Source organism: Sphaerodactylus townsendi, linkage group LG16 (assembly GCF_021028975.2).
Source record: "Sphaerodactylus townsendi isolate TG3544 linkage group LG16, MPM_Stown_v2.3, whole genome shotgun sequence".
Taxonomy (NCBI): domain Eukaryota; kingdom Metazoa; phylum Chordata; class Lepidosauria; order Squamata; family Sphaerodactylidae; genus Sphaerodactylus; species Sphaerodactylus townsendi.
Window position 1 is genome coordinate 10310556 of NC_059440.1, and position 17265 is coordinate 10327820.

A 17265-nucleotide genomic window follows, 5' to 3' on the forward strand; every position below is an offset into this window, starting at 1 on the left:
AGGGGTTGTCTTGGAGGCTTCTAACTAGCAGTTGGGGTGGGGCTTCCCCTTAATGGGAGGGGGGAGTGAGCTTCCTTCCTGGTCCCAGTTGGCAGTTGCCCTCTACCTGCATCCAGGCTGCCTGCGAGCCAGAGCCTCATCCCTCTGTTTCCTTTGGCAGGAGCTGACATGGACGTGTGCCTTACAAACTACGGTCACTGCAACTACGTGTCTGGCAAGCACGCCTGCATTTTCTATGATGAGGTGCGTTGCAGGCCATGAGCCCCCCTGCACAAAGGAGCTTCGTGATGCTACCTGGGAAGGGAGATAAATTAAATGCATGCAGCAGTGGCGTAGTGGTTAAGAGCAGGTGTACTCTAGTCTGGAGGAACTGGGTTTGATTTCCTGCTCTGCCACCTGAGCTCTGGAGGCTTATCTGGGGAATTCAGATTAGCCTATGCACTCCAACACATGCCAGCTGGGTGACCTTGGGCTAATCACAGTTCTTTGGAGCTCTCTGAGCCCCATCTACCTCACAGGGTGTTTGTTGTGAGCGGGAAGGGGCAAGGAGTTTGTTAGCCCCTTTGAGTCTCCTACAGGAGAGAAAAGGAGGATATAAATCCAACTCTTCTGGGGGGGGGGGAGTTAGGTCATGTCTCTCCTCAGTAGGGTTACCCAGAGGGGTCGGGCCTCCTTGCCGACTCTTCCAGCCTTGCCATCTTGGTTGTTTCCTCAGTGAGTGGATTTCCTTTCCCTCCTCCCCAGAACACCAAGCACTACGAGCTGCTCAATTACAGCGAGCATGGCACCACGGTCGACAACGTCCTGTACTCGTGTGACTTCTCCGAGAAGACAGCCCTCACCCCTCCCAGCAGCATGGTTGCCAAAGTGCAGAGTGTGATCAGTAAGTTCTCGATGCCCACACCTCTTTGGCAAGAGAAGCGCCGGGCTCACTCCTGCCACCCTGTGATATGTGCCAGAACCCACAGCAGTCGGTGTGATGTGAAGACTCGTCAAAAATCTTTACGCACCTTGCGCTCTGCCACATACGTGAGCAGCCTGCAAAGAGAACCTAGCACGTGGCTGTCGTGGGTTTTCTGGGCTGTGTGGTCATGGAGAGGAACACATCTTACCGTGACATGCCCCTGAATGTGCCAGCCATGGATGTGAGCAAAATGTTGGGAGAAAATACTACCAGACAACGGCCATAGAGCCCCGGAAAACCCACAACATCTAGTTGATTCCGGCTGTGAAAGCTTTTGACCATGCATAGAACCTAGCATCTCTGACCTCCCCTCTCTGTCTCGTCTGTTTGCGTTTGTGTGTGTAAACTGCCATCAGGTCGCATTCAACTTAAGGCAGATTTATAGGGGTTTTCAAGGCAAGAGACTAATTGAGGTGGTTTGCCATTGCCTTCCTCCACAATCATAGGGGCCAAACTCGTGGCCCTCCAGATGTTATGGACTACAGTTCCCATCATCCCCTGCCAGCATGATCCTCTGCCAGCATGATATAAATCCAAACTCCTTTTCTTCTTCTTGCAAGCTCCATTTAGAGTGGCCTCCGAGTGCTGAAGTTTCCTTATCCATCCCACCCCCATCTCCACAAAACCCACATCACTGGCCCTGTGCCCTTGCTTTTCCCTGAACTAGCTGATCCAGAACAAAATAGGCTGTCCTGTTCGTTCTAGAAATTTCAGGCAGTTCTCCTCCCTGTCCTGGTCCTGTCCTAACCTGCGTCTTCTCTTTCCAGAGCGCCACAAGAACCGGAAGCAGGAGGAGGAGCACCAGCAACAACAGCAGCAGCCACCGCCACCAAGCAAAGAGGCGGCCCTAATGAGGTCCCAGGCACAAGGCCCGCTCCGGAAGCCCTGCAGCTGCAAAGCCAGCAGCTCCAGCTTGATCGGGGGCAGTGGGGCCGGCTGGGAGGGGACGGCCCTCCTGCACCACGGCAGCTACATCAAGCTGGGCTGCCTGCAGTTCGTCTTCAGCATTACCGAGTTTGCGACCAAACAGCCCAAAGGAGATGCTGCCTTAGCACAAGACACGGACTTGGCCGAGAAGCTGTCCGTCAAGCCTCACCAGGTCCCCGTGCTGCGCTCCAATTCGGTGCCCTAGGAGCGGAGGGGCGGGGGGAGAGGCCTCCTTCCAGATCAAGGCAAATCCATTGACTTGCAAACCGCGCCTTCTGGGTTTTGTTTCCCCTCCGCGGGCCACGGGACTGTTGCCACCCTTTGCATGAAGTGAAGAACTTTTACTTTTTTTTATTGTTTGCTCAAGTTTTAGGGGCATTTGCACATATATTTGTACTATACATTTCATTTAAAAAAAAAACAAAAAGGAAACTGCAGCGCACGGGGGCCACGCCGGGTGGAGACCGGCGACGGCAGCCGGCTTGTGGACGCCGCCGGGCTGAGCGCTCCCGTGCCGTTGTAAAATAATCGAAAACTTGTTCTATTTTGTGCCAGTGACAATAGTTTTATATTAAAAAGAGAAATACAGTTTTCATACAGCAAAATCTCTATACAATTATCACTGTTTTATTTAATGTAAAGACGTGCTACTCTCCTGCCAGTTTCTCCCCCCCCCCCCCCCCCGCCCAGCCTCTGGTGCCCCCCCCTCCCTGTTACAGTTGCACTAGGTGGGTTGTGGGCAACGAGAACAGAGGTCTGATTTTTTTTCCAGCGGCCATCCTCTCTTTTTCTTTCGGGATAATAAGGAGAAGTATTAGAGGTTCTGTGTAAATACATCCAGTGACGGCATTGTTCCGTGTTTTTTAAGCTGTGTACAGTGCTACATGTTGGTATGACGTTGCCTCCGGTTGTCTATTGTAGCAAAGCGTTTCTTTGTCGTAAGCCTGTTTTGTCCTTTTGTTCCACCCCCTCCCCCACCCCCCGCCGCCCTGTTCCTGAGTTCTGATGTACAGAAGTAATTGCAATGTTTTAGGCTTTACAGAAACTTTTTTTCCCTGTATTCTGTATATAAAACAACAAAATCTGTCACTCGCTGGTTTCTGCCTGTCTGTCCAGACGCCGGGCTGGCCTTGCCTCGGTCATCCAGCAGCCCTGTCCACTAGGAGCGTGCTGGAGGCGGGTCTTTCGTTGTGCCGTCGCCCTCCAGGTGTGCTGCCAATATCAACAGGAGCCAAAGGCTTCCCCAGGTGAAGATTTGGTCTCTGGGGCCTGAGCGGGGCTGCTTCTTCCTTTTCCTGCTTTAGCATTAGAACAAGCCTGCTGGATCAGACCGGAGCTACTTGCAGTGGCCCACCAGATGCCTTTGGGAGCTCACAGGCAGGATGGGAAAGCAATGGCCTGCTGCTGCTTCCGCTCTCGAGCACCTGGTCTGCTAAGGCATTGCAGAGGATTGGCCAGCAGCTCCACTCCACAGGCTCGATCTGTGCGAAAGCTCGGCCTGCCTCTTAGCTCTGCCACTCGCTTGACCCTGGAGGTAAGTCTGGCCAAGTTTCAAATGGTCCTGACCTGGAGATTCTTACCTTTTTGGGGGGGGGTGTGACACCCTTTAAGATTTTATGACTGTTCCAGTGGCGTTAAGTCTGTATTAATAATAAACTCACCTGCTACAATTTTCAAAGCGCACAGCTGGGTTAGGCCTGCGCCGTTCTTTTGTTTTGCTCTTCTTGGCCACCCCCAAAGACCCCAGCCCTGCCTCTCCTGTGACTTCACCCCAGAGGCACTCAAAAGTAGAGTGTATGTTTTGTCGAGAACTTTTGTGGCCAGAAGCACTAGGGTGTCGTGGTTTTTCCAGGCTGTACAGCCGTGTTCCGGTAGCGTTTTCTCCTGATGTTTCGCCGGCATCTGTGGCTGGCATCTTCAGAGGATCCTCTGAAGATGCCAGCCTCAGATGCAGGCGAAACGTCAGGAGAAAATGCTACCGGAATACAGCCATGCAATCTGGAAAACCCACAATGCCCTAGAGCATAGGTGTCAAAATTGCAGCCCTCCAGATGTTATGGACTACAGTTCCCATCATCCCCTGCCAGCATGATGGGAACTGTTGTCCATAACATCTGGAGGGCCACGGGTTTGACACCTGTGCCCTAGAGTATATGTTTTGTCTGCACTTCGGCATTTCTAGTTCTACAGATCTGCAGGACTGAGCCACAGCTTTGCTCTGCCACCGCCAGCCAGTGTGAACGGGGCAGACCAACGATGTGAATTTGTGTGAAACTCCCTGTTGTGCTCCTGCTGCTGGAAAAACGGCAGCCTCCTGGCTGTTGATCGTGGGGGTGCCGAAAGCACGCCAGACAACTTCCTTCCATTTCTCACCACGGCTGATTGGGACAGGGGCATTCAGCTGCTCCCCTAGAGCCGAGGCCATGGCCAAGTGCCAAAGGGAGAACAGATCCGTGTGCCGCCTGAATGTCTGGCAACGTAGAAGAGCAGTGGATTAATGTGAGCGAATAACTATTGCCGTGCGCTTTGGTAGAGAAGGAACGGAAGGGATGAATACAAGGCGGTGCATCAGCGGAGGTCAACTTCTTGAGGGTTCCTGTGTGCAGGAGCTGTGTGGGAGTAGAGTTTAGATTTATACCCTGCCTTTCCTGTAAGGAGACTCACAGTGGCTTACAAGCTCCTTTCCCTTCCTCTCCCCACAACAGGCACCTTGTGAGGTAGGCAGGCTGAACGAGTTCCAAAGAGTTCCTGAATTTTGGCACACCTTCCGCCTGCAGCTGCTGGCCTCTTTTATTCTTCTGAGCTGCAGCCGATGTCCCTTCTGTCCTGCGAACAGGCATGATGAGCTGTGATTCTGATGTTTATTCAGGAGGCAGCCCAGTGGAGGACGTTCGGGCGCCTTTCCCAGACACACTCGCTGCATGTAGGCCGTAGGAAGGGAATCTGCCCGTCGGGAAGCCAGGCTCAATTTTCCTTGAAGCCCTACAATTTGCACAAATCTCTCGGACCGTGAAGCTACCACAGGTCATGGTCATAGTTAACAGGCCCCACAGTTCCCTTCGGCAGACACCTGTGTGCTGTAAAACAGCTATAAAATAGCACAGGGTATAAATATGCTGTGGGGCACACGGGCAGGCGGCTGTGCAGGCTCTGTGTCTGTGTCCGTGCTTCCCACCAAAAACAGCTTGCTTCTGAGACTTCTGAACCATGCATGCTTTGGAATCCCCCTACTTGTTCATCAGCGTGGTCTCTGCAGCCCCACAGGGTGCGCCAGCCCAGTCCCAAACGTGGGGCTGCATGGGGTGCCACTCAATGAACAACACCTACAGGTGAGTGCAAGCGTGTTCTTCCCAGCAGTAGTGTTGTCCTTTTATTTCCAACAGCCAGCTTCCTTGGGAAGCCCAACATGAAGAGACGGGGCATATCCATGGGGCCTTGCAGCTCGGGATGCTCAGAGCCTGCCTGCCTCTGCAGAAGACTCCCTGCGGAGGATCCAGCAGTGGTGTGGGGAGTATCAGTGGTGTAGTAGTTAAGAGCAAGTGCGCTCTAATCTGGAGAACTGGGTTTGATTCCCCGCTCTGGCAGGGTTTGAGCTGTGGAGGCTTATCTGGTGAACCAGATAAGTGTGTGCACTCCAATACATGCCAGCTGGATGACCTTGGGCTCGTCATCGCTCCTTGGAGCTCTGCCAGCCCCACCCACCTCACAGGGGGTTTGTTGTGTGGGGGGGAGGGAGGAAGGGAAAAGAGATTGTAAGCCCCTTTGAGTCTCCTTACAGGAGAGAAAGGGGTGTCGGAGATATAAATCCAAACTCTTCATCGTAGTTGGCATCTCTGGCAAGCTGTCTTCCTTGACTTGACAGCAAGAAGATTTCCTACCCCATTGGGGGAGGGGGGGGGGTAATCTAGTTGTTTCCACTCAAACCAACTCAGCCGAGAGCACACAATGAGAAGCCCAGCTCTGCAGCACCACCTACCCCCCCGCCCAGCACCCTTCCAGCAGCTCAGCTCCGGGTCTCCTCAAAGCTGCGTCTGGGGCGCCCATTGCTCCAGATGGGGCGGGGCCCTTCTGCACCGCCTGCCCCCAGGGACCCACCTCCCCCCGCGGATTGCAAAAGTCTGCTGGGACCGTACAGGGAGGGCGCAGGCGGGGGCTCGGCGCTGGGACTGGGCGGTTGCCAACTCCACGCTGGGAGCTCCCTGGGAGTCTGGAGGGGGCGGAGCCTGAGGAGGGCGGAGTTCGGGGCGGGGCCGGACTCCAGTGGAGTGTTTTTTCCCCTCGAAGCCATTTTTTCCCGGGTACCAGATCTGGGCGCGGGCAGAGGGGCCGGCAGGCATGATGGCGGTGCTGATGCTGACCGGGCTGGCGGGCTTCTACGTGTGGCTCTACTACAACTTCCTGCAAGCCGCCAAGTGCCTCAACCGGAGGAGCCTGCGCGGCAAGACGGTCCTGATCACAGGTGAGCCGGAGCGGAAACGCCTGGACTGCCAGCGTGGGGGGCCACCGCGGGGAAGGCCGGTCTGCTCGGCTTGCAGTCGCTCCCCTCGGTAGGCAGCCTGGCCCGCTCTTTGGTGCACCCGGCCATTGGCCAGGCAGGTGGCGGCCACCTGGAAGCAGCACCCTGTGAGCTTCGTCCCTTGGGTGCTCCTGGGACCCAAGGCGCCCTGCGATCGGGATCTAGCTCATTGGACCTTGGCCTTGGGTTCCCAGCCCTGTTCGTGTTTGGCAGTCTGTTGCAAGCCAGCAAAAACGAGCAGGACTTTTGTGGCGCTTCCGAAACTTCTCTAATTAGGCCCCTTCCGCACATGCAGAATAATGCACTTTCAATCCACTTTCAGAAGTGGATGTGGGTATTCCGCACAGCTGCAAAGTGGATTGAAAGTACATTATTCTGCATGTGCGGCACTAAGCTAAAACCTATCCTCAGCTTTGTGAGTTTCTCTTGAAAGTGTCCTGAGATCACTTTTGGGTGAACCAGGGAGAAAAGCTTGGATGGAGCTGTGAGAAACCGACTATATGCCATAATCTGAAAGGCTTGGAATAAGCAAGAGAAGAGACCCAGAATGGGAAAGCAGGTTTTTTAACCAGTCGCACCCCACTCTACTGGCATCTTCTTATTGTACCAGATGCTTTACAACAACCCTGCAAAGCAGGCTGGGAGAAGACAGAGAGAGAAAGTAGCAGCAATTTATCCAGAGTAATAAAAAGTATCGTCGAGGGCTTTCATGGTCAGAATCAGCTGGCTGTTGTGAGTTTTCTGGGCTGTGTGGTCTTTTGGTCTGGTAGCTTTTGCTCCTAATATTTTGTCTGCATCTATGGCTGGCATTTGAGATGCCAGCCATAGATGCAGGCAAAATGTTAGGAGCAAAAGCTACCAGACCAAGGCCACACAGCTCGGAAAAGTTCCATAATGGAAAGGCTTCAACTGACTGCCTTCTTGGGGTGTTGTGGGGTTTCCAGTCTGTCTGGCTGTGTTCCAGTAGCATTTTCTCCTGACCTTTTGCCTGCATCCGTGGCTTCAGGGGATCTGACTGCCTTCTTCTCCAGCGGGGTATGGGGTTTCAGTGAACCAGTCCGTGATGGGCTTTGCTAGCAATAAGAATTCATTTCCATCGAGGCTTGACAGTATGGTCTCTGGGCCAGAGCCACACTTTCCTGCAAGCTATGATTGGATGTAGCCCACATATACTACATCTGGTTCCAGTTCAGCTGGTTTGCTGGGATCCTCTGGGCCTGGGGTGAGCTAAGACTCATAACTGGAAAAGCACTTGCTTCTCTTTGATTAGGAATGTTTTGTGAGTGCATTTTGTTTCAGTTGTACTGGTCTCTCAGTACAGGAGGTTCTAATAACTAATAAGAACATAAGAAAGAGCCTGCTGGATCAGACCAGAGTCCATCTAGTCCAGCACTCTGCTACTCGCAGTGGCCCACCAGGTGCCTTTGGGAGCTCACCTGCAGGATGTGAAAGCAATGGCCTGCTGCTGCTGCTCCTGAGCACCTGGTCTGCTAAGGCATTTGCAGTCTCAGATCAAGGAGGATCAAGATTGGTAGCCATGGCATAGATCGACTTCTCCTTCATAAATCTGTCCAAGCTCCTTTTAAAGCTATCCAGGTTATTGGCCTCTCAATATCAGTCTCTCAATACAGGAGGTTCTAATTAATTATTAATAATGACTAATAATAATATTAATTATAATAATGGAAATATATCACGTAGAAAAATCTGGGTCCTCTCTGAGTTGCCTCTCTTCACGTGCACTGATCCTGCTAGTAAGCACAAGTATGAATACCTTTATCGGCATAAAATTAAAATAGGCATGCAGTCAGAAACATTGATAAGGCGGTAAAAGTTGTGGTTAAAATTGATGCAACAAAAAAGATAAAAATTGGTGATTACGTTGTATCCCATTCGTGATTCATACAAGTCCTTAAAATGTTAAAGACTTAATCATGACATTTTTCAGTTTTAAAACCTGTGAAAAATATTGTGCTACCAAGCTTGTAAGTTGTGGGTCTCTGTCCCGCAGGAGGGGAGCGAGTTGTTTCTTTTGGCTTTGAGTTGTATTGACCTGAGCCACCGAGGCAGTAAGTTTCTCCTTATAAAGCTTTCAGTCAAAGAGTACGTGGGATGTAGAGTCTGGCTTTTATCCCCGCGTGCACAAAGTCACACGGAGGAATCTCACAGAAAGGACAGATGACCATCATAAGGGCACATCTGTGTGTAGCTGATTCTAGACACTGATCCTTCTGGCATCTGAACAACGTCTGGCCCTCTGGACAGATGTGGGCAGACTTCTTAAATCTACCATGCTGACTTATGAAGAGGAACGTTCGCCCATCTTCAGCCAAGGAAGAAATCACAATTCAAGAAGGATATTGACAGGCTGGAACGGGTCCAGAGGAGGGCAACCGAAATGGTAAAAGATCTGGAGCCATGCCCTACGAAGAGAGACTTAGGGAGCTGGGGATGTTTAGTCTGGAGAAGCGAAGGTTAAGGGGGGACATGATAGCTATGTTTAAATATTTGAAGGGATGCCATGTCAAAGAGGGAGCAAGCTTGTTTTCTGCTGCCTCAGAGACTAGAACACGAAGTAATGGATTCAAGGTGCAGGAAAAGAGATTCCACTTAAACATTAGGAAGAACTTCTTGACTGTCAGGGCTGTTTGTCTTGTTTTTCTTTAAACAGTCAAAGGGAACTAATAGTCAACACGGTATATCCTATATATATCCTAACCCTAACACCTCCCTGAGCCCTCTGGGGGAGGGCGGTATAAAAATGCAACAATAAAATAAATAAATAAATAAATAAATAATTGTAAAGCCATTTTATATCCAAATACCTATTTTGTTTAGAGAGGACCTTCTCCCGACTGTTTACTTTCCTATCAAGGCTAAACTTATTTTACTGTTTTAACAACATCAAATGCAACTTTTTAATTAGTTCAGTAACTTAGCATATCCAGATTTGAGTCCATTAGTATCTTATTGGCCAACCACAAATTGAAAATGAGTCAGCAGCGTGATGTGGCAGCCAAGAAAGCCAATGCAATTCTGGGCTGTATCAATAGGAGTATATGTAATTGTACCTCACTGTTCTGCATTGGTTAGACCTCACCTGGAATATTGTGTACAGTTCTGGGCACCGCAATTCAGGAAGCATATTGACAAGCTGGAACAGGTCCAGAGGAAGGCAACCAAAATGGTAAAAGGTCTGGAATCCATGCCCTATGAGGAGAGACTTAGGCAGCTGGGGATGTTTAGTTTGGTGAAGAGAAGGTTGAGAGGTGACATGATAGCCATGTTTGGATATTTGAAGGGATGTCATGTTCGTGAGGGAGCAAGAGTGGATTGGGAGGCCAAAAGAGACCTGGAGAGCTTCCCCAGCCTTTTACTTACAGAAACCAAGGGCTGAAAGCTGGCACTATTGTTCTGGACATCTAGTAACCACCACAATGTCCACTGAGTCTCAGAGAACAATTTCTTAAAGCTACAGGTGATGCTTCTTGTATTGTGCGGGGTCAGATTTCAATGCAAGCCTGGAACTTTTCTCAAATTTGTAGCAAAATCTGTCTTGTCTGTTCATAGCCCTAATCTGTGAATTTAAGAATCCACATCTAGAGCCAGGATGAGAATTACATTCAGTGGACGTTAATGGCATTAGTTTTCCCCAAGCAAATTCATGACCATGCCTAAGATTTAAAGAGCAAGTGAGCTGCAAACTGCTGTACTCTATGCTTTTTCAGCAGATTATTCTTATCAACCCTAGAGGTTTGTCCAACCCTGTCTGACCCTTTGCAATCTGGGGGAGGGGGGTAGTTAAAAAACAGAAATATAAATTTTTAGCAAAGAATAGTGCGTCGTTTGGACAGAAACTGTCTCATCCAGTCATCATAGAACTGTCTATCTGAATATTAAGAAACTTCATAACATTGAAAGCACTGAGCATTTCAATAATGTGTTATCATCATACACAATATATCCTATTAATTGTGGACCAAATTAGTCACACAATAAGCAAATCCTTGAACATATTATGTGCATATACAGGATACATAGAAACCCTCCTTCCCTAATGCTGAAGACTGTAATACACACAAAAAAATCTTCAGACTATACATTTTAAGAAGCCTTTCAAGTCCTTTCAAACAAGAAAGTATTTCATAAAGCGTTTGTTTTTTAGCACCCACCCAACTTTCCAAATTTTTCTGCTGGAAAAAGTTGAACAAAAGGTGTTAATAAAAAAAAAGTGGGGAAATCGGCAAAGAGGGATCATCTATGGAAGCCATTCATCAAACATGGTTAAGGAGGGTTGTGATAGTATACACTGACTAGGAAGTAACTGTTCTCTTGTGTGCCTCACAGGAATTACTTCCAGATGACTGGGGAATGGAATTTAAACACAGGCAACTGCTTGCTTTTCTAGGCCTTTTTCAAAAGTTGTGTGTGGGGGAATTTAAAATGATTTGATTTTTGTATGCACCAGCCGTACAGATACATTTTGCTCTGTATGGCAGAGCAGCAGTGGTGTAGTGGTTAAGAGCAGTGCACTCTGATCTGCAGGAACCGGGTTTGATTCCCAGCTCTGCCGCCTGAGCTGTGGAGGCTTATCTGGGGAATTCAGATTAGCCTGTGCACTCCCACACACGCCAGCTGGGTGACCTTAGGCTAGTCACAGCTTTCCGGAGCTCTCTCAGCCCCACCTACCTCACAGGGTGTTTGTTGTGAGGGGGGAAGGGCAAGGAGATTGTAAGCCCCTTTGAGTCTCCTGCAGGAGAGAAAGGGGGGATATAAATCCAAACTCCTCTCCTTCTCCAGATTCAGGTTCCTTATCAGTTTGTGGCAGCTCCTTAAGGACTGTATGGAAAGCTTTAGGAAAGGAAGATTGTTCGTGTTCTGCTTCCGTACCGCTTGAGCTGGTTGCAAACCCATGCTGTGATGTTTTAAGAGGTTTTTACACCCAGCCTAGTGTTGGAAACTGAGACAGATGTGTGCTGGCCCCTGCTGCAGAGGCTGAGCGGCCCTAGTTCGTCTTTCAGCAACATCATCTCTCCGCTGGCCTTTTCCAGGTGCAAACAGAGGAATTGGGGAAGAAACGGCGCTGGATCTAGCCCGGAGAGGAGCTCGTATCATCCTAGCCTGCCGGAACAAAGCACAAGCAGAATCAGTGGCCTCTAACATCCGCATGGTGAGAGCTCCTGGCCTTCCTTAAAAGGGTGTCGTTTCACTTACTGAATCTTGCCAGGCGGGAAGTTGGAGTATCAGGGTTGATAGAAGACCTGAAACTTATCCAGTTCCCAGCAGAGTGAAACACAGCCGAGTTGTAAAAAGAAGTTCTTCTTGAATAAAATGCTGAATATAAAAAGTTAGGCTACAAAAACATACTGAGCAAAAAAAGGAAGGGGAAAAAATAGCCATGTGCCAAAAGCACCGGCAGGCAGACTAGCTTACACAATAGTCAAACAAGGAAAACCGCATTCAGTAACACACCATAAGGACAAGGAAGAGAGTAAAAAGAAAGGAAGGAAGTATGTACACCATGATATGCAGACAATGAAGGTGACCCTCATTCAACCAATCAACTGCTCACCTGCCCTGGATAAACATACAGCAAACCAAATGGTGCAACTCTCATGCTCCTGCAATAACTTCTACAAGAGGTGCCAAATATTCTAACAAGGGTTACTCCGTGACGGGAGCATGATGGGCAGCTGCCCTGCATCAGGGTATGCTGATACCAACACAGACCTGAATTCACAGGAGATCTGCCAGCATGGTGTAGTGGTTAAGAGCAGGTAGATTCTAATCTGGAGAACCGGGTTTGGCTCCCCACTCCTGAGTGGCGGAGGCTTGTCTGGTGAACCAGGTGTGTTTCCGCACTCCTACATTCCTGCTGGGTGACCTTGGGCTAGTCTCAGTTCTCTCTGAACTCTCTCAGCCCCACCTACCTCACAAGGTGCCTGTTGTGGGGAGAGGAAGGAGGTTGTTGGCCACCTTGAGTCTCCTTACAGGAGAGAAAAATGGGAAATAAACCCAAACTCTTCTTCTTTTCAGTGTAGGTTCTTGCCAAGGCTGACATTTATTGACATAACTGAGAGTAGCCTGGCTTTGGTTTGTCATTAAACTCCTACTATCAAGGGCTTTTTGCACACGTTTGGTCTCTTTGGATCCAGCTTTTTTACCTTTGGGTCGGATTCTCGATTGTGCACGTGTTTCGTTCTGACTCAGCCACAGAACAGAGAAGCCCCGCAGTTTCCAAGAGCAGGCAAAGTGTGATGTTTTCCTAGCCTGTGTAAGGAAAGCGAAGCACACCCATGCGTATTCTGCTTTGTTCAGCTTTTCCGCTCCTCCCTGCCTTCTCCCACTCACACAGGAGCAGTTCCACCCACTCTCTCACCAGCATTTTCAGGGGATCAGTGGGGCTTCTTTTAAAAAAATAGCCACCTGAAAAAACCCCAAAAGAGGCAGTGAACAACTTCCTGCTGCTTAAAGAAAGCTCAGAAAATTCCCGCTGCTTAAAGAAAGCTCAGAATATTCCGAAAGACCCGTCTCACCCTGCATACTCTTTTTTTTTTAATATTACCATCTGGCAGACGATATAGGATCATAAAAACAAGGACAACTAGGCTAAGGCCCCTTCCGCACACGCAAAATAATGCGTTTCCAAACCACTTTCACAACTGTTTGCAAGTGGATTTTGCCATTCCGCACCGCTTCAAAGAGCACTGAAAGCAGTTTGAAAGTGCATTATTCTGCATGTGCGGAATGAGCTCTAGAGACAGCTTCTATTCTAGATCTGTGGCTATGCTGAACTCCATGGTATCGTGTTGACGTGGCTGTGTAGGGATTGTGGAAGATGGGGTGTGAGGGCTGCAGAAATGTGCATCGGGGGATGTTTGTATTTTCGTTGTGTGTGCACAATGACATTAAAGTTTATCTTATCTGGCCCAGAAGCAGGGTTTAGGCAAGATGGTGGTTAGCCTGGAGGGAAGCAGCAGGGCACCCCTTCACGTGTAAACAAGGAAGTGCGGGGAGGCCCCATTGCGAAGCCCAGAGCACAAACTGGAAGGGCACAAAGGGCCAAGGAGCAGCTTTCCCACCAACCAACCTGGGGGTCTTCATGCTTCCATTTTGCCCTCATTCCAGTTCTGATTGCTGCTGTGTGAGTGTAGAGAAACTTTATCTCCTTTGGTTTCTGTGTCATTGAATCCACTACCAGCAGTGTCCCCCCCCCCCCCCCCGGTTTTTCTCTGCCTGCAGGAAACTGGGAACAGTGAGGTTTTCACCATGCGTTTGGATCTGGCCGACCTGAGCTCCGTGCGAGCTTTTGCGGATGAGTTCCTGAGATCTGAGCCTCGCCTTGACATTCTGATCAACAATGCAGGTGAGAATGGAGTCTCGAGGCAGAGATGGGCAGGTGGGGGCAGTTTCCTGCTCATTACGAAACACTGATTAGGAACGCCTGAAGAGGATGTGGTGGCGGTTCCCGAGAGATCCCGTTATTGCTCCCTAACTGTGGCTTGTGAAGTTCCTTCCGGCAAGAAAGACCTCGGTGTACCGTTGCGATTGCTCAATGCTGCTGAATTCCCCAACAGGTATTCAAGATGGGGGCAGGAGTGCCGACGGCTTCAATTTGACTTTCCAGGTGAACCACCTGAGCCACTTCCTGCTGACCCACCTCCTGTTGGATCGACTGAAATGCTGCGCTCCTAGCCGCGTGGTGGTGTTGGCATCAAGTGCACATCAGGCAGGAAAGATCGACTTTAAGAACATCCACAAACCAGTGCATGGGTTTCTGAAATATTTCCAGGCCTACTGCCACAGCAAACTGGCCAACATTCTGTTTACTCGAGAGCTGGCTAACAGGCTGGAAGGGACCAATGTTACCTGCTATGCTGTTCATCCAGGTGGGTGAACTTGGCTCTTGTAGAGTGAAAGAAACCCTTGAGATCCATCCAGGACCCCGGGATGCAAACTGCTTCCTTTGGCACAGTGGTTACAACTAACTCTCAACTCTGATTTCTACCTGTGGCTGGCTGGCATGGTGTAGTGGTTAAGAGTAGGTGCACTCTCATCTGGAGAACCGGGTTTGATTCCCCGCTCTGCCACTTGAGCTGGGGAGGCTTATCTGGGAAACCAGATTAGCTTGTGCACTCCAACACATGCCAGCTGGGTGGCCTTGGGCTAGTCACAGTTCTTCGGAGCTCTTTCAGCCCCACCTACCTCACAGGGTGTTGGGGGGGGGGGTAGGGAGATTGTAACCCCTTTGAGTCTCCTTACAGGGGAGAAAGGGGGGTATAAATCCAAACTCTTCTTCTTCTATAGTGGTCTTCTATAGTGGATTTTAATCTGGAGAACCAGGTTTGATTCCCCACTCCTCCACATGAGTGACTGACTCTTATCTGGTGAATTGGGTTTGTTTCCCTGCTCCTCCACATGAAGCCTGTTGGGTGACCTTGGGCCAGTCACAGATTACATCAAATCCAACAAGTAACTGAATTTATTATTATCATTAATTAGATTTCTACACCACTCCTCCCCTTTCGCTTAACCTTTTTTGTAGATCACTGGCTATTCACCAACTTTCAAATCAAAGATTCTGTGACTGTCAAATGAATGTACTTGATTCACCTGTACATGTGTTTTTGATTGTCCTAAGTAGGAAGCTGAAAGGGAAAAAGTTTCTGATTAAATGGATAGATAAATTTGCCCCTTTTCCAAATATTGCAAAAGGTTGTTTTTAAATGATCGACATCAAAACTGTGTCGTGGAGATGGCAAAATTCTGTTTTGCAGTTTGTTGTAAAAGTTTTTTTTTTAAATGGCCTATGGGCTTTAAACTCAAATAAACTATGGACTCTACCTCCCAGGGAAAAGAACCCCTCTCCTCCCCGACCCATCTAGCTCCACAAGAATGACGGTTTTCTTTGATTTTCAGGCTTAGTTGCCACAGAAATTATGTGCAAACGTCGTGTCTGGATGAAACCGCTTGTCTTTCTTGCTCGGTTCTTCATCCGTGATGCTGTGGAAGGCGCTCAGACATCGATCTATTGCGCTACTCAGGATGGGATTGAGAAGTACAGCGGCCACTATTTTGCTGACTGCAAGCCAGAAGAACCATATCCCCAAGCCCGAGACGATGCCGTGGCCAAGAAGCTTTGGGCATTCAGCGAGAAACTGTTGGGGCTGGCCGAGCAAACTCCTCCAGAACAGCACTGGGGCGACTAGGGAGGGTGAACTCTGTTATCTTTGTGAAGCGGCCGTGAACGGTTGCTAAAAAGCAAATGGCTTTGGACAACAGAAGCACAGTTCTCAGGCCCTTTCGGAATTGGGTCTGAAGCCGTGGGGGTTCCAATTGCTGGTCTCTTTGGGGTCTTCCTGCTACTTTCCCTGCTTTATTAGGCTACACCTCCTGCAAAGAACAGAAAGGATGATTTCTAATAAAATCTACTCCAGTGGGACGTCTGTTTCTTCCTGTCTGCTTTCAGATACAAGCAGGTCTTCAGTTTTCCTACGTGGAATTTCTTTTGTGCTCCTCTCCCATATCTGGATGAGGATCTGACCTGTAATTTGCAGAGGGTGCTGCTGTGCTGGCTGGCCAAGAGCTGATGGGCTGTGAACTAGGACAGCCAGCTCCAGGTTGGGAAATCCCTGGATATTTAAAGGCTGGAAACTGAGAAATGTGGGGTTTGGAGAGGGGCCCCCCTCAATCAGATGTAATGCCACAGAGTCCACCCTACAAAGCAGCCATTTTTTTTCCAGGTGGGGCACACCTGGGAAAAATGGTCGACCTCACCTGGAATATTGTGTTCAGTTCTGGGCACCACAATTTAAGTAGGAGATTGACAGGCTGGAACAGGTCCAGAGGAGGGCAACCAGAATGGTAAAACGTCTGGAGTCCATGCCCTACAAAGAGAGGCTTAGGGAGCTGGGGGTGTTTAGTCTGGAGAAGCGAAGGTTAAGGGGAGACATGATAGCCATGTTTAAATATCTGAAGTCATGTCATGTCAAAGAGGGAGCAAGCTTGTTTTCTGCTGTCTCAGAGACTAGGACACGGAGTAATGGATTCAAGGGGAAGGAAAAGAGATTCCACCTAAACATTAGGAAGAAATTCCTGACCGTAGGGGTTGTTCAACAGTGGAATTCACTGCCTCGGAGAGTTGCTAATGCTAATAATCAAGCCCAGCGGCCCAGGCCAGCCTAGATGTTTGTGTGGAGGGGGACTCTGTTTGCGCGTGCCCACAGAGAGGGCTCTGAGTGCCACCTCTGGCACCTGTGCCATAGGTTCGCCACCACTGGCTTATATGTATGGGACATCTGATTCAGTGGAAATTCCTGGAGGGTGTTTGTATCTAAAGTCCGGTGAGGGTTTCTGAGGGCTGCTTATCTGCTGTTTATTTTTGTTTGTGCTCTCTGGCAGCCCTCAATATGCCATCACCAAAGTCCCGATTTGTGTGCTCCCAGGTGTCCAGAAATGGTGTGTGGCACAGTGACGTAGCCTTATTGTCACATGTGCTCCTAGAGCTGCAATGTGATTAGTTGCTTATGCTCCCATGTACTGGGGAAAGGCCAGGCGGTCACATGGGGGTCTTGGTGTCAACCCCCTCAATGGGAGAGCTTAAAACCATATTTCTCTGGTAGGTATGTCATGAAGGCAGGATCAGCTTCTGAGCAAGTATAGCATCCTCACGTTGCTTTTCTCCTTCTTTGCTACACCCCCCCCAAATCCTGGAATCCTAGAGTTGGAAGAGACCACAACACCACCAAGTCCAAACCCCTGCCACGCAGGAAGACAGTCAAAGCACTCCTGACAGATAGCCATCCAGCTTCTGCTTAAAAAACTCAAAAGGAGACTCCACCACATTCCAGGGCAGTAT

General features: G+C 49.5%; 2 protein-coding genes across 2 annotated transcripts in view; both read left to right on the top strand.

The window, feature by feature from the left end:
• PHF12 (PHD finger protein 12) overlaps positions 1–2980 on the top strand; it is a 34833-nt gene extending 31853 nt beyond the window's left edge. Inside the window, 3 exon segments of the mRNA XM_048519073.1 lie at positions 161–243; positions 745–883; positions 1732–2980. Coding sequence (XP_048375030.1) covers positions 161–243; positions 745–883; positions 1732–2096 — 587 coding nt within the window. The 3' untranslated portion in view covers positions 2097–2980.
• Positions 2981–6149: 3169 nt separating this feature from the next.
• DHRS13 (dehydrogenase/reductase 13) lies at positions 6150–15849 on the top strand. The gene is made up of 5 exons (XM_048519071.1): positions 6150–6350; positions 11459–11577; positions 13650–13773; positions 13985–14296; positions 15327–15849. The coding sequence occupies exons 1-5, from the start codon at positions 6227–6229 to the stop codon at positions 15614–15616; spliced, it is 969 nt and encodes a 322-aa protein (XP_048375028.1). The 5' UTR covers positions 6150–6226; the 3' UTR covers positions 15617–15849.
• The last annotated feature ends 1416 nt before the right edge of the window (positions 15850–17265 follow it).

Excerpts from the sequence above, each read along its gene's own strand:
- DHRS13 (XM_048519071.1), top strand. The coding sequence starts at position 6,227 with ATGATGGCGGTGCTGATGCTGACCGGGCTGGCGGGCTTCTACGTGTGG. Across the intron at positions 11,578-13,649 it reads TGGCCTCTAACATCCGCATG|GAAACTGGGAACAGTGAGGT; the intron begins GTGAGAGCTCCT and ends CTCTGCCTGCAG. Across the intron at positions 13,774-13,984 it reads CATTCTGATCAACAATGCAG|GTATTCAAGATGGGGGCAGG; the intron begins GTGAGAATGGAG and ends ATTCCCCAACAG.